Consider the following 27,511-nt stretch of genomic DNA (forward strand, 5'->3'; position numbering starts at 1 on the left):
ATATTCATTCTGTAAAGCTGAAATTATTATATCTTTACAAATCATTTATTGTTAAACACATATGCCAGGCCTTTTTAGATCTTCATCTGTTCCCATCTGGTTATCAGCAAACACTTTGTGTCAGATTCTTCATTGCTGCCTCGGTATGTTTAATTGCCCAATACTGCAAGCACAACATTAAAAATGCAACAATATAGAAGACATATTTTTAATACACTTAATTTCTGTAAATTAACAAAGACTAAGATGAATGCAGGCATGAGACGATGTGCTGTCTCACGGAGTGACTCACATGAGGACAGTTACACATGCAGACTTTAGCATAATAATGTAAATCACTGAAATTCCAGTATGTATAGCTCTGCTATGACATAAGCTGCTGACACAAGTCCTACAATAATGAATGCAGACATGCATAAAATCACACAAAAGGTGTCAGATCTCAAGCATAACTTGTTAAGAATTTGTTAATAAATATTCATTTGTTCACAGCAGTGCACTCAAGCACGAACTGACTTATTATCATCACACACTATTAGGGAATGCAAACTCTCTTCACTGTCAAAACAAACACTGATATCTACATAATAGTATCATATTATTACACAGAACTGACGATCACTGATTGACTGTGTTTATAGCACATAGCCAATGGGCCATACAATAATTGATTTCATTACAGCACAGTGCTGATGTAGGAGAAGAGGATTTCGATTCTAATTCAACAAGGCTGCAGCTAAAATCAAACAATAAAGACTCTTTTTTCCATTTCTTTTAATCGCTTTCTCTTTGTTCTACAGCTTCCTGGTGGTGTTTGCTATCTCCTTCCAGAAGCAGCAAATCAGCTATAGTCTGCTGATCAATCCCAGTAGCCTTTTTAGCATTCAGCAGGAGACGGGGGAGATCAGCCTGACCAGGACACTGGATTATGAGAATGACCAGCGACGCTACCTTCTGATGGTGCGAGCCAGTGAAGAGCCAGGCAGCCTCAGCGCTGCAACAGAGGTTAGTTTAATTAGACAGAGATACGGGCACCAAATAGGAGTCATGTAAGAGTTCAAGCTCTGTTGTAATCTGAGGCCAAAGCTGAGGTCCACTGTGATGTTTGTGACTGCGACTCAGGCATTTACTATTACTTTGGAGAATTAAATGAAATAACAAAATATGTTCTGCTGTTTGGATGATTTTGTCTGTCGCGCTCTCCCACTGGACTGCCACAACACTCCGAGGCAGGCAGGTTTTCATCTAAATAGCTCATAACGGTTAACGACAGTGACCTGTTGACATCACACTGCTTGGCAATAACCACAAAAGAGGAGCAGCATAGTTTGCAACTGTCTACAGCAGTGGCACGCCTGAATGGTTTTTAAATGTTAACAAGTAGACTGGTGACCCAAGTGAAGTTTTGTTCTGCGGTTTCACTCTTCGCCTTCGTGTCTCACACTAAGTGCTTTTTGTCAATTGTTATCTAGAGATGAACGCTGCAAAATATAGCACCCTCTTAGGCACAAGAAATCAAAATCTGAAAATATCCTTCATAAATGAATATTTCTAGATAAATTATTTACAACTGCCGCGTGATTTCAATTATTAATTGAAAAGATTTTGTAGCCAAATTATCATGTCAGCCTCTTACTTTGTACCGCAGATTTAGCGGGCACAACCTCCTTCTGCTCAGCTGCATGTTGTGGAATAAGAGGTGGAAACTGGGAAAACCTATCCCAGCTATTTCAGGACTATTACTCAGCTGTCACTTCACACTTTACACACAGTGGTGACAGGGAGCTTGTAGGGTGGAGGGGCGACTAAGGGCCTTTGTCGCAAATGCGCACAGTGAGGCACACACATGCTAAGAACATTTCTATTTTTGACTCAAGAAAATCATGGAGTGGAAGATAAAGAATGTGTTGAACTGGCAACTTGGGGAGCTATAAAATGCAATTTAGATTAAGTTTTCGGGTCAGCTTCCTGTATAGAAACCTTCATATGGTTGTTTTCTAGAATTGAGAGTTGATAACAAAAGCTTAATTTTGTCTTCTTATATACTCATGACTCCTCTCCTCTCTCCTCTTTTCTCCTCTCCTCTCTCCTCTTTTCTCCTCTCCTCTCCTCTCCTCTCCTCTCTTATCCCATCACGCCGGCACTAATCAGGTTCAGGTGTTGATAACGGATGAGAATGATTGTGTCCCAGAGTTTCTTCAGTCCATCTATAGTGTGGATGGAGTCCCCGAGACTGTAACCACGGCAACATCCCTGCTGCAGGGTGAGAATCCTCTGACCCCATATGTCACATCCATCTGGTTCTTTTTGAATTAAAGAAAGAAACTTTATAAAAAGTAACTTTTTCCCAGGGTAAAACAGCAACTGAATTTTAACAGAAGAGTTTCTCGTCTGACCTTGAGTTTCCCAGTGACAGTGTTTTGTATTTACATCATAATCTGTTACATACTGAACCAGTGTAGCTGCTAAAAAAACCCCACCATACATTTTGATTCATTACGTTTTGTATGAATAATGGCAGTTTATCTATTACTGCATGGGTCTAGCTTATAATTTTTAATTATGAGGTTGAAAGAATATGTTTTGCTGTCATCACTGCTTAACTTGTAAAAATACACACTAATTAAGAAACCTATTGAGGGAAGTGTAGAAACAGAGTGTGGTGTGTTTTTAATCAGATACAGTTGTTTGCTTCATAATTCATGACCCTGTATCTCTCACACACTTTTGCCACTGTCGCTGGTGATTAAAATTACTCTTTTAACTGCACTCATGAGATCTGAGTGTTTTGGGATTCTGTATGTATGAGATTCAGCATTTAGCCACAGCCACAGCCACAGATACAGAACTATCTGAAAGGGATTCTTTCACCATGCGTGATATTTAACTCACAAAGTTAACCCTTGAAATGTTAAACATGCCACATAATATGCAAAAACAAACCCCAAAACAAAACATTATTCGGGGCTATTTGTTTGGCCTTTCACATTGCTCTCTCTTTAGTTATTGTCAAATGTTGCTGTGCCTCTGGGACTTCTTTACCCCACTGGCTACAGTGGGAATCTCAAGCTGGGCAATTGTTTCTGGTGCATTCTGACTGAGAAAAATGGAACAAATTTAATCTCAAAACATTCGAATAAACAGCCTGGAGCAGTAAAGACTGTTGGCACTGCAAAGCCAGTGGCAGGAGACAATGGCAACCAATACAAACCGATGCACCGAGAAAAAAATAACATAACCAGTGTGGTGGCAGCAGAGGAATCAAAGATGAAAAGAAAATGGAGACAAAGTGTCATCTTAAAGGGTTGAAAAGCAGAAGTATAAAAGGGAGACCTTTATGCAGCAACAGGACTATAGCTGATATTCAGTGCAGTTATAGGACTGTATCATTCTGTAAAACCACCCTAATTTAGATTAACAAGGTAACTTAAACTGGTGAACTGCACAGGTAACTAAAATGTCAAAGTGATGGAATGAAATGTCTATTACAGTGCGTCTTCTTCACAATATACAAACAAGTCAAGAACACAAAAGTCCACAATCAGGGAATAAATAATTCATGAATGGAAATACAGAGGGTTTACAACATGGTGGGAACCAGTGGTTACACCAGATTAGACTTTGTCAGGACACATCTAAGGTAGCACAGTCTGGGGGAAAAAAACTTTAGAAACCATAACGATCTTGTACCAGAATGATGGGAAGCGAAAAGTATGGAGAAGAAAAAGAACAGCTCTCAATCCAAAGCATACCACATCATCTGTCAAGCATGGTGGAGGAATATGTTGCTGCCAGTCGAACCGGGTCAGGTGTTTATTGACGATGTGACTACTGATAAAATTAGCAGAATTAATTCTAAAGTTTAAAGAGCCCTGTTCTCTGAGCAAAATTGATAGGATGGTGCTTCACACTCCAAATGGATAATGACCTAAAGCTACCACAAAAACAACCCAAGAGTTTCTTAAGACAGAGAAATGGGATATTCTTTAATGGCCAAATAGCTGATCTTATCTCAACCCAATAGAGCATGATTTTCAGTTGCTGAAGACAAAATCGAGGCCAAAGAGACCCACAAACATGCAGCAATTGAAGGCAGCTGCAGAAAATCCCTGGCAGAGCATCTCAAGGGAGGAAACAGAGCATTTGGTGATGCCACTGGGTTCTAGACTTCAAGCAGTAATTGACTACAAAGGATTTTCCACCCAAGTATTGAAACAATTTATCTATTTATAGTTATGTTAGTTTGTCCAATTACTTTTGAGCCTCTGAAAAAGTAGGACTGTGTATAAAATCACATTTTGATTGTTTGATTTAAAATGCACTGTGGTGGTGTACATAGACCGACTTAGAAAAACGTATCACTGTCCAAAGACGTATGGACCAAACTATAGCTAAACTCGATTGAAGAAGATAAAAGAAACTGTGCAGACTGAGCCAGTAACAGCAAGGTTCAAAGGAGATTTACTTCCCTTTCACTTTGTCTTTACCTTTTAATGAGTCAGTCACACTGTAACAGTTAAATGCAAAGGGTGCGTAGTGAATTACCTGTCTGGAAATGTATTACAAGATGTTCAGATGGCACTGACACACACAGGCTGCTTGCTGGTGCAGATACTTGACACACAGAAAATACACACATCAAAAGAATATGCAGTAGACAATTGTTATAAGCTTGAGGGGATGTGCATGAAACAGGGATTTTAAGTGAAACTCACACAGTGTTTGTGGCTATACTCTTAGAGAAAATCACACCACACATTGGAAACCAATCTATACTTGTTTCTTCTCTATAATTACCCCAGAATAAAATCATTTCCAAATCCACACACAAACACTGTGCATTCCACTCTGTCTTTTTGCTGTCTTTAAGCTCGTATTGTCAAATGATAGTAATCATTCTGGAAGGGCACCGTTTCTGTTCAAGTAATAGTAGCTGTCATAGCTCGTGATTTATCGCATGTTTAGCAAGGCCATAAAGAGATAATGATCTACACAGATGTCAACATATTCATGAGCTGATCACATCTCATCAGCCCTTTTCGATTAACTCGTAATTGATGGCTCTCGTGTGATGTCTTTCCCCCTGCCAGTGTTAGCCACGGACTGTGACTCAGGGTTAAATGCTGAACTCACCTATTACACCCTGAGCCCGGACTTCAGCATTTCACCCCATGGGACTGTTTTCCCAGCGAGACGGCTTGACTATGAGAGGCCTAATCATCTGTATGAGTTTGTGGTGATGGCGGTGGACAGTGGGGACGAACCTCACTCTGGCACTGCCACCGTCCGTGTGAGGATGGCGAATGTCAACGATGAAGCCCCTGAATTCTCCCAGCCTGTGTAAGTAGTCTTTTTTTCCCCATCACAAACCAAAATCAGTGGTTTATCATCTTAATTTGCAACTATTCATTGAAAACATAAAACAGCTGCATCAAAAAAACTAAGGCTGAGATACAAAAGTGCAATGAAAAAATAAATAAATAAATGGCTATAAAAAATATCCAATGCATGGATGTCTTTGTGTTGTTGCATTTTTCTTTATGCAGAATTGAACATTTTTTAACATCAAACTCAAGCAGAGTTTAAATAATGTTGCCATTGCTGCCACTGCTTAAATTCTGATCCACCAGCTGATCATATTTGAGTTTATCAAAGCTTTACTCTTTGAGCAGACGAGGTAGTTGCATCACAGACATATAAGATAAGATAAGATAAGATAAGATAGATCTTATCTTATCTTATATGGGCTGTTACATCATACATCACAGACCTGCCGTCCTTGAGGCTATCCGTTGCAATAATATTTGATGCTGGGAGTCCTGTTGTGAATAGTGGCCAACTCGTCTCCAAACTGCTGTAGTGAATCCACCAGCATAAGACAAACTCAATATGTTTTATTTGGCGTGTTAATCACAGCCATCTGGCATCAAAACAGCCTGTTACTCACATTAATCACAAAGTGTGACATTGTTAGTTTCACAGCATGTTCTGATGGATAGCTCAAAATGTTTGTGGTCCAATATTGTAGTGAATTCGAGCATTCACTTCACACTCTCTGGGTTTTATTTTTGGCCTTTTCCAAAGGTATGCAGTAAACTGACATATGGATGCAATCCAGTGTGTCCCAGAGTGGCTTTTTGGCAAAGCTGTATAAGTGGGTGGGCAGCAACTGTCACTGTGGCTCTGCTACATTTATTCTATCGAACAAGTAAGCTGCTTGTCCTGTCAGTCATGTTTCAATGACCTTCACACAAGACTGTTGCAGACCTCTGTTACCTGCTCTTGTTGCATTGTCAGGTGTCAGTCTCAGTGACTGGCTAGACACACAGCCAAACAATGAGGTGGGCAGAAAGGTGGAGATGTAGGCAGACAAACATAAAACTGAAAAGAAAAACACACTGAAACACGGTTGCAGGGCAAGCAAGTAGAGAATGCCAAAACATACACTGCGAGTAGACAGGAGACAGCCAGTCAGATATGCAGATAAACAGAGAAGCCTGTCGGCAGTCAGGCAAATATTCTTCCCAGCAGACAGATAGTTAGAAATGCAGACGTTTTGCCAGGTAGCATGTGTTAGGCGCTTCCTCACACTATGGCTTTCTGAGATGTAGATAAATGCTGTGAGGGAAGCGAGCAGGGGCCCAATTCGAATTCGACTGCTACTTCCTCCAACTCAGTGATGAGTGAAACTCTGTGTTGAGTCACACTTGTGTCTGCAGAGAGTCTCTTAATTAAGGGGTAGTGTAGAATATACCAGCAAGCTTTGGGAAGACCCGCCATTATTTAATAGTAACAGTGCTTTCTGTGAGAATGTGCCAAGTAGGTCTATTAAGATGATGTCTATCTTCTACTGAAAAAAGTGTGTGCTCCATTTGAATTGTATTCAATCATTTAAAGCACAGACAGTATTCAGCATTTGTTGAAATTATTCTACTTTTCTTCATTCTTTTCTCCAACTTCTTCTTGACCTCTATAACTAGAATGGAAAATAGTAATCTTTATTTATAAAGCACTTTAAAAAAAGGTGGAAAGTGCTGAACAGAATATTTCAGATACATTCAGCAGAATAAAGTTAAGATTTGGTTGCTGAAAGCAAAAAGGAACAAATGAAGCAACAATGTTTTACTGTAAGATTTAAAAACAAAAAACTTGTGGGTTTTTTGTTTTAAGGGAAGCCATTTCATTTTTCTTCATTACAGATGCAGTCCTACTGAAATAATCACATATAACTCAATTGTATGAATGCAGTTCAGTTCAGTGTTATTTATGTAGCACCAAATCACAACAAGGCACTTTAAATTGTAAGGTAAAGACCCTAAACCACAACAATCATATGCGTGGAGTTTCCTTCATGCAGGAAACAAAACAAGCTCTTCACCTTTCAGCACTGTGGGTAGTAAGCCTGCACTGATGCAGTCTCAGTGTTGGAAGGATTCATAACCCACTCACACTTAAGGCTAGTAGGGTTGGAATGACACTTAATGTGGCGGAGCCTCCATGTAAATGTGCAAGTGCACCGAGAGGCTGTAGGCTGCAGATTAGAATTGGGCTGTAGTGCTCAAAAAAGAACAGAGACTCGTGTGGAGGTAGAGTGTGCACATTAACATTTAAGAAATTACTCTTACATTCAGATTAATTGAGATACTTGCCTGACAGATGAGTGGAAGGGCTAGTGTTTTTTTCCTCTCAGTTTGCATCTGAATGAGCCACAGAGTGGCTAAATGTGATTGAAGTGAGGGACAGACAGCGAGAGACTCCATGGAAATGCAAAATGTCCAGACATGCAGGGAAGCAGACAGACAGGCAGGCAGGCGTACCGTGTCTGAGCACAACTTCACAGTTCAGTGAGATGTAGGAAGATGCTTCAGGAAGAAAAGCAAAGGGAGTGTATATGTTTCATCCCCTCAGAGCTGCGGAGAGGTGGCCTCTGAGCCGGGTGACAGATTACAGGTCACTCATGTTGCCACGGAGATTGCCGAGGCTGGCGGAGATGAATCACCCATCAGCGTTCTTCTGTAAACCATCAATCACCTCTGACTTTTCACCATAGACACCGCAGCCCCACCCCACGTACACGCATACTTACACACACACACGCATTAGAAGAGGATACAGCACAAAATCTCGCAGGGGATGAGTTCTGCTGACGAATCAACTCGAACTCTGTGAGAACACCGCCCCCTCTTATAGCCTGCTCCTCTCTGTCAGCCGTCCTCTTTTCCTCTCTTTTTTCTCCCACTCCCACATGTCACTTTACTTGTCATTTCACTGACAGCCTTCGTTTTTGTCACCTAGCTGCTCCTTTCTCACCTTTTTCTTTTCTTCTCTTCATCTGTGCGTCCTCTTAGTCACAGAGTTAATCTCCTCCCCATTGTGCTTTGTACCACAGCGGTATATCAGTCTCCTGTGTCTTGCTGGGCATTTTGCTACCCAGCACCACAGAGCAAGCAAATCACTGTTGACATTTTAAAAGGCAGTGGATCAAATGGCCCACAGTGGGCAGGGTATGTAGAAGCACCATTTGTTCAATGGCTTCAAAATCCCAGTAGACATTATCATTTGTCTCTGGTCTGGCCAGCTAAGAGGACAGGTTAAATCATAGTGACAAGTAAAAGCCACAACCATAAGTCTAATCAGCTTCTCGATGCCCTGGACTGTCTAAATGATTCATATCTCTAGTCTCTTTGTTTGTGGGTTTCTATTATTGACTTCCACCAAGTATGTGTTCTCACTTTCTCTAAACTTGAGTTCCTCTTTGCAGATATCGAACATTCGTTTCTGAGGATGCAGGCCCCAACACCCTGGTTGCAACAGTTCTGGCCAAAGATCCAGATGGCGATGCTATATTCTACTCCATAACAGCAGGCAACGAGGAAGAAAATTTTGTCATTGACAGCCAGAAAGGTGATATTTCTTAATTTTCCAACCAGGTGTCATATTATTCAGCTCTCATTGTAATCGATGGGCTTTCTGTCAAATTGCGCTTTCAAGGAATGGCCTCTATTTTCAAAGGCAGTGTGAAAAGATATTGAAAGCTGATAATAAAAGCTATATTTCCTATACGCATGCTGCTCTTTCTATTATTAGGGTCATAAATAAAATCTATAACATTATTTAGGACATTTCTGTCCTTGGTTTGGCTTTTTCCAGGTACAGAGAGGAATGTTCCACATGTTTCTTAGCCTTCTAGCATTGAGGACTGCACAGTTTATCTTTTTTATTTACCCTTTGATCCGAAACCAGTGGCAATCTCTGTGACATTTGTCACCCAACCCTTTCAATTCAATTTCACAACAACTGCTCTATCATAGTTCGCAATCTCCAAGCTCTGCTCCGCCAGCTCCTCTTTCTTTTGTGTCATCGTTTTATATTTCTTTCCACCCTTTCTGTGTATCCTCCGAGAAAGAAAATGCTAAGGCTGATATCCTTTGGGTGCGGGGAAATCACTATCACTATATGGGTTCCCTTTTCCTGTATATGCAACGAATGCTGCTAGCTGAATAGCTGGTTGAGCTGGTGTTGCGTTTGTAAACAAGGCTGACATTTAAGGCGAGACAATTACTGCGCACATCCCACAGTTTGCGTATTTTAATGTAGCGGTGCAGCAATGTCAATGTTATGCATTGTCATTAGAACCTGGATCCTTCTCTGCTCTGTGGGCAGGTGAAATTACAAGTAATACAGGAGAGAGGGATGTCAGGCGCTCCCATATGTGTGTATCAGCATGCTGTGTTGTCTTTAATCAAGAGCATTGAAGGGGATGAATAGAAACACAACAAGAGAATAAAAAAACTCCCCATGCTCTCAGTTCAATAGGTTTTCCCCACATCACAGGCTGCTTCCTCATTCTGCAACCTCTGATGTTTTTGTATTTCTGTTGACGAGAAAGATGTTGACTCAGATGCTCCATCCTTTTATCCCACCTTTTATCTTGACTGTTACATGAAAGCAGACAAAGGGGGCAAGAGGAACAGCTAATAGGCATCTGCTGAGCCTCGTTAACTTCTGACCAGACTCACTGTACTGCTTTATGTTTTCGCTCAAGTGCTTTAGCTGGATGGGCATCTTTAGAGGAAAGCACGCAATTATTAGATTAGAAATGTGACAAAATCACTACTGTGAAATTGGTTTTTGGATTTAGTCTCTATATCAGATTTCTACCTTTCTGTGGACTTGAGAGCTGAATTTTCACAGCTCTCTATCTTGCTTCCAACGTCTAGAACAACAGTATGCAGTATGCATTTTCTAGTGTGTTCTTATTGATAGCACATCCCTTACTATGCGTCCACTTCCTCAGCAGCAATAACATCCTACTTAACAGCTATAGAATGGTTGTATGTACTCTGTTAGTGGACCATATACTATACAAGAAGTAATTTAAGTGGTCTGTGCTCTTTGCAGGATTGATCCGTCTCCGCTCGACTCCCCTGCCCAAGCTTCAAGGTTTGGAGTACGTCCTGAATGTAACGGCCACAGATGACAATGCCTCGGGTGGACCACACCCTCTGTCTTCGACTGCCCGGGTCATCGTTGGGGTTGATGATGTCAACAACAACAAACCTATATTTGAGGAGGTGAGGAAGACAACCCTGGTACTTTTAGTACATTTAGTTTTTTACTTATTCCCTACAAAAAAATGGTTAAATCCAAGAAGATAAACAAAAATGGAAGTGGAAAAACACACGGAAGCTTAGCACAACTATAGGTGCAAAAGCAGGCAGATACCAGGGTAGACAGCATGACGGACAAAGGCTCAGGAGCTCAGAGGTGGGCAAAGGACGCAGACGATCTGACAAAGACTTGATGGCAAAGACAAATTAAACACACAAGAAGGACGGGGTATCGACGAGCAGGTAAATGGTAAATGGCCTGTATTTATATAGCGCTTTACTAGTCCCTAAGGACCCCAAAGCGCTTTACATATCCACCCATTCACGCACTGGTGATGGCAAGCTACATTGTAGCCACAGCCACCCTGGGGCGCACTGACAGAGGCGAGGCTGCCGGACACTGGCGCCACCGGGCCCTCTGACCACCACCAGTAGGCAACGGGTGAAGTGTCTTGCCCAAGGACACAACGACCGAGACTGTCCAAGCCGGGGCTCGAACCGGCAACCTTCCGATTACAAGGCGAACTCCCAACTCTTGAGCCACGATCGCCCCACAGGTATAACTAATTGGTCATGGGTGAGAAAATCAGAAAGGAGGGAAGGAAAGTAAAACAGCCAAGGACAAAGAAGAAAAGTAGTGCCTTCAAAATAAATGTATTTATGGGCGGTTGTTTACCTATTTCTTATTCAAGACTTTTCCAGCACCGTTGGATAGTCGACACTTCCAACCTGTTTTAAGTCTTTATAGGCTAACTACTTACTGGTTCAAGCTATATATTCACCATGCAGGCCATGCAAGGAGAGTTGTATTGATCTTTTCAGCTAACTATTAGCAAAAGAGTCTGTAAATGTATTTCCCAAAATGTCAGACCTTTCAGGCATTCCTTCTTTTGTTGTTGCTGTCAACGTGAACCTTTTATAATCCATTGTTGTATTTTTCTCAGTCTTATCCCCTCATTGCATTTCAGCTGTTCCCTTTTCCTTCCTCCCCCCCTCTTCTCGCCTCACTCTCTAGCACTCTTATATTTTGCTCTGTTCTCATTTCCCTGGCCTCCGTCTCTCTCTGCTCTGTTTTCCCATGAGTTCCGATTAGCCTGCACACCCACTCTATCTTTAGGCAGTCTAGTGGGATTTCAATTAATTTAGGAAAAAATTGCAAAATCATCACAATATACTGTACCTGTTTAATTAACTTCCTCCTTAATTAGGAATGACTTGAACTTCGGCAGAAGACATATTCATGCAGAGCTGGAGCTCCTGGGTCTTCCGGGCGGGTTTGAACTCTTGGCAACTTGATTTGTTTGAATATCAAGTTATGCCTCAGAACCACCTGGGCCAGCATGACCTTATGCTTTATATTATGTGATTTTTATGAACAGCTGCCTCCGGCCATGCTGTCTGTGCCATCGCGTCCCATGAACTCTTGCATTATTCTTCTTTTAATTGCATGCTCACGTCCTTTGATCCATCTCCTTCTCTCCATTTCATTCTTGCTCCTCCTTGTCTATTGTTTTTCTTTTTTCATGGTCATTCTGTTGAAAGAGTAGCTGGCTTTTATATCTGATTACAAAAAAGAACGACTCCAGAGAGCTGCTCTTTATCTGGGGCATATGTTCATTAGGGGGAATGGATTGAATTCTTTGCAAAGACAAAGCTGTTCGCTGTTGGCTCTTCAAAAGAAATCAGTTCAAGTGTTTTCATTTCCAAAGATGTGGTCTACTGTATCTATAACTGCTATATTGTGTTTCATGTGCAGAATCTCTCTGTGTGGTGTGTGTAGTGACCTTTTACTTAATTAGTTTAGTTTCTTTGATCCCCTTTTTCTTATTAATATTATCGTATTCTGATGATACAATCCCTTATATAGGACTACTTTCTTGCATTTATCTCTCCTTCCTTGTTTCCTCTTCCCCTCTCTATCTCAGTGCCAGCAATATCGTGAACAGGCTTCGGTGCTGGAGAACCAGCCAACGGGGACTTTTGTGTTGCAAGTGCATGCCGTGGATGCAGATGAGGGGGCAAATGGAAAAGTCAAATATGGCCTAATGCACAGAGACAGCGCAATGCCTGCCTTCAGAATCCATCCGGACACAGGTAGAACAGTTTCAGTTCGTCTGGGGTAAAAGAGGTCTCAATTAGACATAGAGCAGAGAGTCTGCTGTAGGTAGAATGTGTTGTATTTAAATGTTAATTGTCATCTCTAATGGTAATTTTGAGCTGAGGCGTGGAGACGTGAGGAGGATGCATACTGATACAATATCAACTGTTATACGTTGACTTGTTATTCTTAGGAATTTAAGTCAAATGCCAAAACCTGTATACTGATTAACATTTGATTAAATTTGGGAGAAGCTCAGTGTGATTATAAAAAATGAGTGTACATAATTAAGGGGTAGGCAAATAGAGAAGCTGTTCAGAAGTCCTGGCACGGGCAGGCAACATGTTATTCTGTCAGTCATTTTCTTTTAGGCTCGTGCTCAGTTTTCTTCATCTCAAGATTTAATAGCAAAGTCACCGCACTTGAAAGGAATACTCGACTTTCTCCGAATAAATTCATAATTGTTTACTTGTTTACAAAATCTTGGGTCGATTGGTGGAAATACCGGGGTGCTGAAGCACTGTGTGGTATTGCCGTGCGTATGTTTGATCATTATTCTGTATGTACAGGAGTGATTGTGACAGCCCGGCGCTTCGACAGGGAGCGGCAAAGAGAGTATTCGATCACAGTAACGGCTACTGATTGGGCAGAGGAGCCACTGATCGGCATCTGTCAGCTAACCATCCAAATACTGGACCAAAATGATAACAGCCCCAAGTTTGAGAATTTGCGCTATGAGTGTAAGTTTGGGATGAATGTTATTCTTGTTGATGTCCAAATGAAATATGCATAGCATTAATAAAGCAGGGGCACAACCAGGACCATTAAAAATGCAGAAGTAAATAAAACTGATATTAAGTCATAGAGAATTTGATTGACTTTGTGCACCTTTATATAGTAATTTGATTTAATTGAGGATGTTTTTAGAGACATTTTATTTTTGTTCCTAAGGATCTTCATCATCCTTTGCCCTAAGCTACTACAATGCAAGTTCTTTGACCAGTAAAGTGAGCGCACATACGTTATTTCTTTCCCGTGCAGATTTTTTGAGGGAAGACACTTTGGTCGGTACCAGTTTTCTGCGTGTTGCTGCTCACGATGATGACTTTGGCACTAATGCAGCTATCACTTACGCCATGTCTCTGGAGCAGCCTGAGTACCTGCAGGTCAACCCCATCACTGGATGGGTCTATGTTAACCAGCCCATCTCACAGGCAAGTCAACCACAGGTCTTTGTCAGCCAGTGCAGACACACACACACAGAGACACTAACTGTTCTTTTCCGGGTCTTCACCTTCATTTTTAGGGATTTACTTTTTTGCGTACAACGAAGGCATGTCCTCGTAATGAGACTGTGTAAGTAGATTATGTCCCCGCAAAATGAGTTATACCAGGACGACACACACAGTGGCCTGTGGGTCTGTGTCAACAAAGTTAATGAATGAGGCACCTCAAAGTGCCTCTAACTGCCACTACCAGTCTTGAGTATGTCTACTCCCGGAGGTGCTGGATGTGGAAATACCACAGAGAAAGAAGATGGAGGGAGACTAATTCAGCCTAAACAAATTATTCAAAATACATTTTAACAGCTTGTGTGTCCTTTGGTTCTGTTTAATGACTAGCATTTTTCTAGTGCTCCGTTACAAAGACTTTTCCTTCAAATGTGCAAAAACATCCTCTTACCTGCAGTAGCTGTCAAAAAAGTGTTTTAATTAATGGCACAGGTTTAAAAGAAGCTAATTACCATACTCTGCAACTCATTGTCTCTTATAAATGCTGTGGCTTTGATATATATATATATAAAAAAAAGCTTTCTTTCATCGTCGTTTATCATCTGAGACTTTGATAAAAAGACTGACAGTGTGCACCAACAAACGATTTTTGTATTTTGAAGTGATTAACTGAAACACTGTGAGGAAGATTATGAATGCAAAGTTAACCTCCCTGCTAACAGCTTCTGAAAAATGAAAACACTAAGCCACAATCTTTGGAGAAGTGTGAAATACAAAGGTGAATCCCCTTAAGATAAATTACACAGTTGTTTTCAGAATACAAGTTATTTTACATGTATGCATAATTCGCTTCTGTATGAAAACTACCTAAAAACGCTATCTTCAAAGTTTACTGAGCTGAGTGTTGTCAGCTAACTTCAAGTGATTTATAATGTCAATGCCAGTAATGTAACACATTTTTTTATTTCTTACATTCTTCACAAGTATGTCGTAGCCTTTCTGAGACCTATCAGTGCTCGGCTTCCAGTTTTCACCTTAATTTATTCAACAGGAGCTGTTCTTTGGCCAGAAACCTGCTATTGCACTATAGGGCTGTTTATTATTTAACATACTTTTTACTGCACTGGTGTCGGAAGTCTCTGGCAATTTTGCTGCTGACTTCATGCAAAATTGATAACGCTAAGCACAAAACCTCGCCTAACAAAGCTGTTGCATATTTTAGGGTGGTTTCAGAAGTTATTTGGATCCTGCAACAATCTTTGTGCTGTAACCATAAAAGCACTTCATTAAATGTTAAATGTCTTCGCTGGTCTGGGACGTTGTTCTTTTTGATTTTCTCATCGCAGTTTCTGATTACATTGAAAAAGAATTAAGGCTAAATTTTCAAGCCACACTTCACAGTAAAATGTGAAGCACTGTTCCCAGTTGACTCGAAGCACTTTAATGGAAGAGATATGCCACTGAGCAGCTATGAATGTTCTTATGCCCTAAGACATGCACAGCCAGAGCCGACCTCATCCCGTGTCAACACACTGTACACTGGTTCCACAGAGAATTAAGTGGAAAAGATGGAAAAGGTTGCCATGACCGTATCCAGAATATTTTATATGTTCTGGTAGAGATCTGACACTATTACAGCAAATTTAATTTCCAAGTATTACCAAGTCAGATATTCATTTAATGTAAAAGCAGCAGCTGCTGGGTCCATATTGGGCATTGCAGATTGCAATCTTTGTTCTCTGGTTTCAAGCTTTGGAAAAGAGTTGCATTGCTTTAAAAATACTAATTGGATTGTCCCACAAATAGAAAATCTATTACTGAACTTCAGGGAGATTGGTTTTTATCTGACCACTGCAGCACAATAATAGAGTCGCCGGCCCTGATTTACATTAACAGAATAATGCAGCTGGTAGTCGAAATGTTAAAGCTGAACGATTGAATTTGTGGTGAAATAATAGTGAACAATTTTTCATTTAAGCTCTGTAACTGTGACTTAGTCATTATTATGAAATACAATCATAATATGTGGGTAAAAGGACACATTTCTAAATGTTCTTCTTCTTCACTTTGGTGTGAGTGTAATTTTAATGTTACTCATTGTTTAATTTAGGTAAATGGACTCTTTTCACTTTTTCTTGTGGTGTCCACTTTGATGAAATGCAGTCCCCAAGACAAATTTACTCCCTTATGTCCTTGGAATTCAATTATGGCACAGTAACAAAAGGGTTTTTATGGAGTCAGAATTATGGCTTAATGTATTTTTCTATGGCTTATTCTGCTGCTTTTGTTGTTTTGAGTCTAACTAAATGGTTTCCACGTTTGGGTCGTCCAATTAGCTGATCGACAGCTTATCGCTGCTTGCATCTGCTCGCACAAAGACATATCCGTATAAACGCCCAGATCTACATGTTTTTCTTAGTGCTGCTGTGCTGCCAGAAACAGCTGCCCCCACAGTCACGCAGAGGTCTAACTCTTCTACTAAACATTAAGCAAAATATTACACTTTGCTATGAAAAAACTTTTTTTTATCACAAAAATAGCTTGATTTGTACATTTTTGGACAGTGACACAATTTTCTCAATTTTGCTTTTGTATGCAAGCACAATAGAGTTTAAGAGAAACAATAATGAAACTTACTGTTCAAGGGGTTTAAAAGAAATATGATGTTTTACCCAAGACAACAGGTGACTGTGTATACGACTAACTAATTTCAAAGCAGTAAAGGAAACATGTTTGTAGACCCTTAAAACTTGGTGGAGTACAGACAAAAAACTGACAATTATGTCAGTGTCCAAACATTTCTGGACCTATATGTAATTAATAAAAGAGTAAACACATAATCAAAGAGGTGATGGTGAAAGTTTTTAATGTCACTTGTAATGCAGCTAAAATGTCTGCACAGATAGATATAAACACGGAAACCTGCCATTGTGGTAGTTGCTGCTAACGGTGTCAACAGGGCCTCATTTTCTCACTGAGAGTCACAAGATTAAAGTAATATCTTACTTCAGGGTAGTGTAGTTGCTGCTACAACTACACATGTTTCTTTTCCAAATATTTATTTATAAGTGACTTATGTATGTATGTATGTATATATATGTATATATTGTACTATTCTTAGTTAGCGTATTGTCTGTCTTGTCTTAATGTTGGTTTATAATGGAGCACTGTAACAAAAAATAATTTCCCCCAGGGATCAATAAAGTATTCTGATTCTGATTCTGATTCTGATTAATCATTTCAACATCAAATATGATGATAATTTCCCCCATTGAACTCTTCCCTTTGTTCACAGCGGACCTATATTACAAGGGATATCATAGCAACTGATGGTGGGAATCGTAGCACTTCTGTGGAGCTGGCAGTCACCATCACCAATGTGAAGAACCAGCCTCCACAGTGGGAAAAAGAAAGCTACAGTGTTGTCATCCCTGAAAACACTGCCAGGGACACGCCCATAGTGGTAAGGATGCAAGCAACTTCAATTTCTGTTACAATGTTTGTTTCCCTTTATCATTATTATCATTATTATTATTTATTAATCTTATTATTTGCTGTTTACGTTAGATGAATGCTTGCTTACCTGAATCAGTGCAATTTGACCATTATTTAGACATTCTGCTAACACTGAGCTTAAATATGCCTCAGAAGGTTCTTCAGTGCTGAAAAACCTGTAAAAGAGTTCTAATGTGATGCTGTGGCAGAAAGATGACATTGAATCCCATGTGCTTGGCAAATTTTATGACACTAGACTTATTAAATTCATTGAAAATGTCTCCTTTGATGTGAAAAATTTATAGCTGTCAATCTGAGATGGAAAAAAAGTCCTTTTGTTCAAGGTCTTCAAAAGGCAGCTCAATTCTTGATAAGAGGTTATTTTAGGACTCAGGCAGCAGGTTTGACTTTCATCCTACGCTATGTCTTTCTTAGATAATCAGTCATTGAAGCAAAAATTTAATCAGAATTTGATATAACCTGTGTTTCGTTCAGGCTGCTGACCCGTACTGCAGTCTGACCGCTTATAACCTGTCACATGTGAACAAATGTTACTTGACCAATCTCAAAGGAAAAAGTAGTTTAGCATTTTAGGAAATATGCTGACTTGACACTGTCTTGACTTGAATGAGTAGACTGATAGCACTCAATCTCTGGGAGTTAGTTATAGAGCTGTATCCTGCAGCTAGTAAGCTTAGCTCAGCAAAAGAAGCGAAAAACAGCTAACCTGGCTCTGTGTAAAGTTAGAAAATGTGCCCATCAGCTCAGGGGTGGAGCTTAACTCTCAACACAGAGGGGACAGAACATTTTCAGGGGCTGATTTCTGATTGTTTATAATTAATCACTGTAAAATGGCTAATATAATCTGCCCAGTAATGGGAAAAGAATTCAGAGACTAAAAAGTACTGAGATAACACAGTGAGACTACAAGTAAGAGTCACTCTATGAAACTACTTAAAAAACAGAAAAAACTTAATATTAAAAAAAGAAAACGTGACCATGAGCCTTTCACTACTATTTTTTTTTTATTATTTAGTTACTGATAGAAAGATATCGACAGATGAATGGATGACTATACAAAATCACACATGAAATTGTTAAACATGATTTCCTCCTAACCAGACATTTTAGTTAAGCCTGTTATGGATGACATCAATAATTAGACCTGCTGTCCTTCACAAACATTTTGGCTCTGTCCAAAACTACAAAATATGCTCACTACCATCTTTAAAACTAACTAATTAATATAGAATAATTTTCTTCTATGATTTGTCCAGAGATTTAAAGATGTCTAGCTGTAAGTGCTTAAATGCTTTAATTATTTCTTGGATTGACTCATTGACCTCATATTATTGAGCAGTGATTTAACCGTGAAATTAGCAGGCATTCAGGGGACTCCTGAATGCCTGTACTCCTCAAAAAAACATGTTTTCCAAATTTGCATAGCAAGATTGTAGAATGATATTATATAAGCTGAGCGATCAGCTACATATCCATAAACTCGCTGATGTTTTTTTTTCCTATTATGAGATGTTTGCTCATGATAGATAGAGGTTTGCTCTATCATGAGATGTATGTATGCTCCATTTATCACTTTCTGCCTCAGGAGCTAGTCCTTACTGATTTGATACCTAAAATCCAGGTTTTCAAGACAGTCATGATGTAACTTCTGATGCTATTCAGACAGTCAAGGCAACGTCTCAGTTGGGTGACCCAAGAGTGACCTACAACCTTGAGGATGGGATGGTCCCTGAAACCAACATGCCCGTCCGTTTCTACCTCTCTCCCAACCGGGAAGATGGTTCTGCGTCCATTCTGGTGTCCGAGCCACTGGACTATGAGACCACACCATTTTTCTCTCTTCAAGTCCGGGCGCAAAATGTGGCTGCAGTGCCGCTTGCAGCTTTCACAAGAGTTTATGTGAATATTACAGGTACATGTCTCGCTGTCTTTGTCATTTGATATAATTAATTGATTGAATAGATTTCACCATTACATCAGCAGACTTTATGGAAATTCTTGAAATGTATGTTAATTAATTAATTTAATAACTGTGTCTGAGTACATTTTAATTGGTATTATATTATATTATGTTATATTATATTATATTATATTGTATTATATTATATTACACTGTTAAAAAAAAACATCTTAAAAAAACAGTAATATTCCGGCAGCTGGGGTGCCAAAATACTACCGTAAAATAACAGAAAATAACTTCCTCATAAAAATACGGTTATTTCCAGTAATGACAATACAGTTTGTTGCTCTAATTTTACATGGGATTCTGCCTTTTCCAAGTGCTTTTAGATTAGGAACATTTTAACGTGATCAAACAATGAAATTACCTATAAACAACGTCAATGAATGTGGCAATATGAATCATAACACGTAAATGTACAGAAATATACAATTAACAGTTGGTTTAAATAATAATGGATTGCATACCCTGGGACAGACTGACAGAGGCGAGGCTGCCATATAGCACCATCGGCCCATCACCAGTAGGTGAAGTGACTTGACCACGGACACAACACCGAGCGTGTCTGAGCCGGGGCTCGAACCGGCAACTCTTGAGCTACGATCGCCCTAAAGAGCAATGATAATAATACTTATGTGATGTAACACAAGCTTATAGGAATCATGTTATATACTTTTGCATAGCATTACATTTGAATTCAACAGTTCACTCTTTCAAATAACGGACAGATATTTGTGAAATCATGATACAGTTGTGAATGTATTTTAACAATCTAAATATGCATATGTACAGACAGATACATTTAATAATCATGAAAATTATGTTTTATTACATTACAGTGATTTAACGTTAATTTACATTTGAAATGTGAAATCAGTCTATTTACGTAACTTTGACGATATTCTAGAAGAACAGAACAAAACTGTGAAATGCAGTAAAATACTTTTATATTAGGATGTTTTCCTACAGTGCTGCCATACCCACGACATTGTGGTTGTTAGTTCACATTCATTGGCCGATGATTATGTGTCCCAACATCCAATGGCATGTCACATTGTTTTCATGGCCACACCCTCACCCCAGGTGCAGAGGCCTATTTCTGTTCAGGAATGTTGTGAATACTTTGAGATTTATATTAATTGCAATCCCTACCTCTACATTTATTTTTTAAAATATATAATTAGCACAGCGTGGCCGTGCAATGTTTTATATGTTTTTCTTTGTTTTTATTCATATTAATTATATTTTCACTGGTTACCTCTGAATTACTGAATCAGACCTAGATGACATGACATTTCCAGCAAAATTACTCCTTTAATTATTATTCTCATTGATTTTCGATCATTTTATATATTTTTCCATAGTATTACATTTGAATTTAACAGATAACATCACTGTACATATAGTAAAACACAATTTACGTGTTTTTTAAATATATAATTTGTACATAAGCATATTTAGATTGTAAAAATACATTCAGAAATGTATCATAATTTCACAAATATTTGTCTGTTATGTGAGAAAATGATCTGTAAAATCACATCTACTTATGTAAATTTAATGATATTCTAGAAAGACAATACAAAACTGTAAAATATACAGTAAGATACTTTGACATTACTATTTTTTGGAACAGTGTATATTATATTATATTTAATATAATATAATGTATATTTGCACATGTAGCTTCAGAGACAAAAGAAGTTAACAAGCAGCACACTGGGGATAAATACACAATATAAAATTGGCACAGTATTAAAACCTATTTAAAAAAGTAAAAACAGATTCTAATTACTTATAAGAGGGATTACTTGGTCTTGCCTAAAGAGAAGTTATTTACCTCTATAGCTGATGCGGTGAACGTGTTGTTCTCTTGTTCTCATATTTCATTTCATTTTTGAGAAAATATCAGTGGTTACACTTTTGAATGCAGAAAAAGGATATTGTGAGTGGTATCAGGAAATTAACACATTGTCACGGTGACTATGTCATTTCTATCCTAAGACGTCAATGACAACGTACCGTTTTTCACATCCTCCATCTACGAGGCCTCAGTGACCGAAGGAGCCCAGATAGGGACTTCAGTTCTGCAAGTATCCGCCCATGACAAAGACCTGGGCTTTAATGGAGAGGTTTGTGGTTATACACTTATGATCATTTTACAAAAATCTAGAGACTGCTGTTTCCCTGCTAAAGCATCCATTTACACTACAAAGAGCATTATGTAACATCACACAACAATCCCACCAGTGTGGAAGCTTTTGTTCCACTGTTTTCAAAGTTTTGTTGAAGTGGGTTTGGGAGCTGTTTCATCAGCTGTCTCACTGATTGTGGCGATATTGGTTGAATGGAGCGTATTGATTTGCTTAGCCCTCTTGACATTTTCAGCTACAGAGCCTGTAACTTCTGCTGTTTCTGCAGGTTATTGCTTGAAACTTTACTTTAGCTTAATTTTCAAATTCCCTGTGCTCCACAGATCACTTACTCTCTGCTGAGTGACAGCAGTGGGGACCATAATCTGTTTCGTATCGACCCAGAACTTGGGATTATCTACACAGAAGCTGTCTTTGACCGTGAGGCCCGTAGCTCCTACTTACTGGAGGTTCAGTCAGAAGATGGCCAAGAGTCAGCTCGACCTGGGAAGTACAAACAGCCCAACACAGGTGAGAAATTTTAAGAATGAGTGACTGGATAGTTGGATGGGTAAAAAGGTAAAAAGTTTTTATCTAGACTTAAAACTCTTGCCAGTTTCATTAAAGTAGTTTCATGTTTGGCAAATTCAAAATCTGAAGCAACTATTCTTGCACCGATGTATTATTGGCAACATTATAAATAAGCTCAAAAAATATATTTAAATATATATATTGTGTGTGTCGTTGGGCAGTTCTGCTAACTCATCCAGTCTGTTTTATATGTATAAAATGGCTCACCAATCTTTCCTCCCCTCTTTGTCTCGCCCTCCCACCCGTGAAAATAAAAGTAAAGGACATAAAATAAACAAGTGTCTCTTCTAGTGCAGTTTTGTTACGCTCAAATCTAAAAATCAAACCATCAGACAGAAATATCCTGTTTCATCTCACTTGGTGATGATGGATCAGTCTACCTGTTTAACACACAATTAAGCGTGCAAAAGTCCAAGCATGAACTGGTCTCTGCACATCTCAAAAGGCACATAAACAGCCAGAGTGTTGGATATACTATGTGGAGATGCAACATAAATCTAAAGCAAGGCAAATTAAATTTGTTATAATTATCATCAATGTGGAAATGAGCTAAAAATCACTTTAATTAGTGAGCTATCAAATATTCCCCTTCATCATCATCATTCACTAACACAGCCCTAATTCTTTTGGGTCTTAGGCTGCAGGCTAGGGCCTCCATAGACTGGGTTTGTTCCGGATTGTTCTGGCCTGCCTCATAAATGGTTCATCGCAGTGGTATCTAGGGAGTTTGGAGGCCAAGTCAAAACTTTTGTCATATCCATGGGGAGTGCAGTGTGCAAGGTGTTCAACAATGTTTTCATGATGATTGGCATGTGTCAAAATTACATCGAAATGAATGGCAGGACCCCACGATTTCCCAGCACAGCACTGGATTACATGGTTAATGTTCAAATTACCTGAGTTTAATGCTGTAGCTGCTCGGGGCTGCACTAGCTGGCTAATTTGCTTATCATAACCCCTAGAGTTCACTAATTAAAATGTTATATTTGATTTGTTCTGTGCAAAAACTTGTTACTGTCATGCGCCTTGGTGCGCGGGCACGAAAGGATCCAGGCGCAGACTCCGAGCTAACAAAAAGACACTTTATTAAAACAACGAAAGGCGACCCGGGGAAAGTAGAGAGCAAAACAGAAACTAAAAATCCGGGGAAACAATGACACGAGGAAGCCGGGATCGGGACGGCGGGGGGCTGCAATAGAAAGGGGAGATGATTACTAGGGAGCCAGGAAGCGGGGAGAACATATCAGGACTGAGTTAGCTTAGGGGCTTACGATAGAACGGAACCGTGGGAGCTCGGGAGGGAAGTGTGGCAGTCCGTGGGGGCAGGAAGTCCGTGGAATGGCGAGTGGGCCAGGTGAGCGCCGCGAGATCCAGTTGAGCCGGAGGACAGGCAGGTAGCAGACGCCGAGTAGAAATCTGGACAGAAGTAGGCAGGTTAAACAAAGTTCCAAGCAGAAGAGAATGCACACTTTTCGTGGAAGTCTGGTTACCACTGTGGGGATGACTACGGACTGGCGTGGAGCATCCGTCAGCGCCGGATTAAGTGGATCTCCGTGTAATCACCGGGATGGAGAGCAGGTGTGCTAGTGATGGCCCAGCCCGGGGGTGTGGCTACCCGAGCATCACGCATTCCACAGACCATGACAGTTATGGCACACAGCCAGAAAGAAGCAGGCACATAAATTCCACAAAAATCTGTAACTGTTACATTTTTTTAGATATATTTGTTACACTTTTCTTTTGCTACACTTTTTTTTTTCTTACCTTTGGACAGATGTTGGTGGTTGTTTATTTTCTGAATGTTTTTTAGAGCTGAAGTATCAAGCTGCTGTCTCTTGCTTTGTATTTAACATAATGACTTGATGGGTTCAATCGACTCGTCTGACTCTATACAAGAAAAAGCGTGTGTGCCAAAATGTCAAACTATTCCAGACAATTAAGTCAATTGAGAATCCAGCTTTGTGTAAATTACTCTTTTGTTACAATGACATAAACGATTAGCGACAGCTACTTCCGATTCATTGGGTCCCTGTGCCTTAAATTGATGCAAAAATATGTTGTTTTTTTACTACTGTGGCATTCCGAGGAACTTTATAACTTGGCAGAGTTAACTTTAGGGTGACCTCTGCCCCGGTCTGATGTTCAGTTCATAAAAAGCAGCATTGTTCTTTCCCTATATGCCTACAGGGCAATACTGAAACTCTGTAACTCTAAACTGTGAGGAGTGCTTCCTCTGTGCACTGTGTTTTAAAAAGGCTGCATTGGCAATACATTCATTTACACCTTGGGATTGACTTTGAAAAGTGAATTTTAATTTGATTTATTCTACTGCCATGACCAGACAGCAACACTCTCTTCCATGTGAAAATAGCTCAGAGATTTCTTCCAACTCTCTTTCTTGTAGCGATCCCTTATTTCTTCCCCTTTTTAACTCTCTCGTTTCACAATTTAACCAGAAAGGCCTTTGTTTGTTTACCTTGTTCACAGTGTGACATTTCCGCAGTAATAATATCTGTGTTTAGAATGACGTCCTATGACATTTGTATTTAGACGGGGGTATTTGCCTCTGTTTGTGAAGGAGGTGTTAGGAGTGCCGGATGGTGTTTTGGAGTAGCAAAACCCTCTCTTCAGGCTGCCAGGGCTGCTTAGCATTTGCGATGAGCCTTAGTTGTGTCTACATATCTACCGCATCCAGAAGGGCTCATCTCCCCTGCAAACATTACCTGTCTCTGTGTTACCCCCGGGATGCACCAAACGGAGGAGGCAAATGCAAAAACAAGCCAAGAAAATAAAGCCACATTCCGCCATCTTTTACTGCAGCAGCTCCAAATAAACATGTCACCCATGTGCTCTGTGAGCAGATAATTTACTCTTTTTAACTAAAGGAATAAACAATGTAATGAGGAGCCCACAGATAAGACACAAACACTTGTCATCTTATAAATATTTAACCTTCCTAGTTATCTGCGCTCGGTTAAAAAAAAAAAAGGAAAGTAGCTCGTTGACGAGGTTTAGTCCCATTATTGTTACTCTTTCTCTTCAGAACCGTCCCCCCTGTAAAAAGAATAAACTCTTGACAAAATGAATAATTCATGTAATTTACAGCAGATCTTTGTGAGTAATGTTTTGTCTAATTTATACGTCATTGAGCAACATTGTGCTGGGTTAAGTACCTCTTCCCCACTAAACAGTGACAATGAATTGTAGAATCAATAAACAGATGGAATGAGAGTAACACACTTACAGTAATGGTTCGAGTATGTATGTGTGTGAGCTGTGCGTGCCGTTTAATCTTCTGCCATTCTGTCATTCTTGCAGACACAGCGTATGTGAGAGTTTTCATCAGCGACGTCAACGACAACAAACCGGTGTTTGCTCAGCGACTGTATGAAGTCGGCGTTGATGAGAATGCAGATGTGGGCCTGGCTGTTGTCACTGTTAGTGCTAATGACGAGGATGAAGGTAAGTTTGAAATGACATCAGAACGATTGAGTCCCGTGGCATTTTTACTGATTCCACTTTCTAGAAATAAAGGTTAAAGAAGCTAGCCAACCACAACCAATATTTTATATTTAGGATGGGGGGGTTTTGAGAGAGAGAGACATTTCCAGTTTGCAGTTTGGCCAGGCTCTTTCTGCAAACAGCAAAACTACTTCAGATAGGTCCTCATTTGTAGCAGTATTCATAAAGTTACCCTGTGGGCAGTCCTTTCCAATCCGGTCTGAGCTCTGCTGAAATCATGCTGCTGAAATCAAGCAGTGTGCTAGATTTAGTAGTCATTTAAGTGTTCGGTAATGCACTGTGGCACATATGTTCCAAAAAGAGTGACACGCTCCCACACAGTGGGTGGGTGGGATTTAAGCAATAAAGCGGATGCTCATCCTCTGTATAGCAGTAGCCTAAGATCCCTTTATCAGACATGTTTAGGTCCGTTAATCAAGTATTTATGGGGAGCGGGGGTGCAGCTTAGGCTGGGCTGCAGCACTAATGATGAATAGCTGTGGAATAACTCCAACCACCAACATTAAAGTTACAATACTGTTGCACTTGTGCCTAAGAGGCTCTACTCAATCTGTCTTGTTTAAAAACTCCACCCTGGGTTTGACCGCAATAAGCCTACCAGGGCCCTGTGGGAGACAGGGAGCACTTTGTCAGTAAGGGTTGTGTTAATAGTACAGATTAGTGTATTTACATGGGATTGAAGCTACTTTAACCCAACAAAATGATTGAAAGCAAAGACTGTACATTGCAGGAGATTATCTTAAATATTCCAGTATTAAACCACCACACCGGGTGGTGACCATAGAGACACAACACATAGCTTCAGATATTGACTTCCTACAACTACAATCCTCCCCCCACCCTCTCCCAAGCCTCACAATCATTCCCTAGGGAGAACTATCAGAGCGCATTATGCTGCTTTTCGCTCTCATGTTCCCTTTTACTTTTTTCGACACTCTTTTTTTTAATTAGCATCTGATTAAAGCCAGGGAGACGAGGTACAAAGTTTCCATTTAATTAAGTAATCAAAAGAAGAAAGGAAGACATGAAAACCTACTAATAGTCAGGTCTTAGAGGAAATGAGGTATAATACCCTTGTGGTTACACCCTTTTGTTTTTGGAGGAATGCAACAACAAATGAAAAGGGACAATAGTGAGGTATCAGCATGCAGAGATTTAAGAAATAATGACATGAACAAAGCCCACTGTGAATTCTACTACATTGTAAAAATGATACTAAACACATTTTCAAACATGCATTTTTAATTCCTGCCGCAGGGGCCAACGCCAAGCTGCGCTACCAGATAACATCTGGCAACAAAGGTGGTGTCTTTGACATCGAGCCAGAGGTTGGGACAATCTTTATTGCACAGCCATTGGACTATGAGCAGCAGAAGAGGTACAAGCTTCTGATTCTCGCCTCAGATGGGAAATGGGAAGACTACGCTGCGGTGGTAGTTACTGTGGTTAATAAGAATGATGAGGCGCCTGTGTTTTCCATGAATGAGTACTACGGATCTGTCACAGAGGAGCTTGATGGGTCACCCGTGTTTGTATTACAGGTACGAGGCTACACACATACTGTGCTTCTTTCAGTAATTACTGTAATTTAAGCATCTGTAATAATCCTTAAAACACCGCCTTCTTAGTGTGGCCATAGCTGCGGCTAAGTAATGATCACAATTTTAAAATGTGACATGTTATTTCAGTTTATCTACTGTTAGTGCTTTACCCTAGCTTAAAACGTTCTAGAAATTTCATTTAAGTTACAGAGATAGATGTTGTGCGGGGAAATTCAGCAGTGCAGCTGTCAGACTTACTCCGACGCCAGATGTAAGAAACATGCCCGATCAGAGCTTATTGCTTTAATT

At 39.9% G+C, this 27,511-nt stretch overlaps 1 protein-coding gene across 3 annotated transcripts in view; it reads left to right on the plus strand.

Annotated features, from left to right (window-relative positions):
* Nucleotides 1-27,511, plus strand: part of LOC309711239 (neural-cadherin-like) — a 104,573-nt gene that overhangs the window by 48,092 nt on the left and 28,970 nt on the right. For all 3 annotated transcript variants that reach the window (XM_082541405.1, XM_082541406.1, XM_082541407.1), the window contains exons 4-17: nt 801-1,005; nt 2,152-2,263; nt 5,091-5,340; nt 8,762-8,904; nt 10,402-10,574; nt 12,536-12,704; nt 13,278-13,448; nt 13,750-13,922; nt 17,236-17,403; nt 19,119-19,368; nt 21,421-21,548; nt 21,893-22,079; nt 25,458-25,601; nt 26,919-27,202. In XM_082541405.1, coding sequence (XP_082397531.1) covers nt 801-1,005; nt 2,152-2,263; nt 5,091-5,340; nt 8,762-8,904; nt 10,402-10,574; nt 12,536-12,704; nt 13,278-13,448; nt 13,750-13,922; nt 17,236-17,403; nt 19,119-19,368; nt 21,421-21,548; nt 21,893-22,079; nt 25,458-25,601; nt 26,919-27,202 — 2,557 coding nt within the window. The remainder of the gene's footprint in view (nt 1-800; nt 1,006-2,151; nt 2,264-5,090; nt 5,341-8,761; nt 8,905-10,401; nt 10,575-12,535; nt 12,705-13,277; nt 13,449-13,749; nt 13,923-17,235; nt 17,404-19,118; nt 19,369-21,420; nt 21,549-21,892; nt 22,080-25,457; nt 25,602-26,918; nt 27,203-27,511) is intronic.

Source organism: Aulonocara stuartgranti (genome assembly GCF_965226115.1).
Source record: "Aulonocara stuartgranti genome assembly, chromosome: 7".
NCBI classification, from domain to species: Eukaryota; Metazoa; Chordata; class Actinopteri; order Cichliformes; family Cichlidae; genus Aulonocara; species Aulonocara stuartgranti.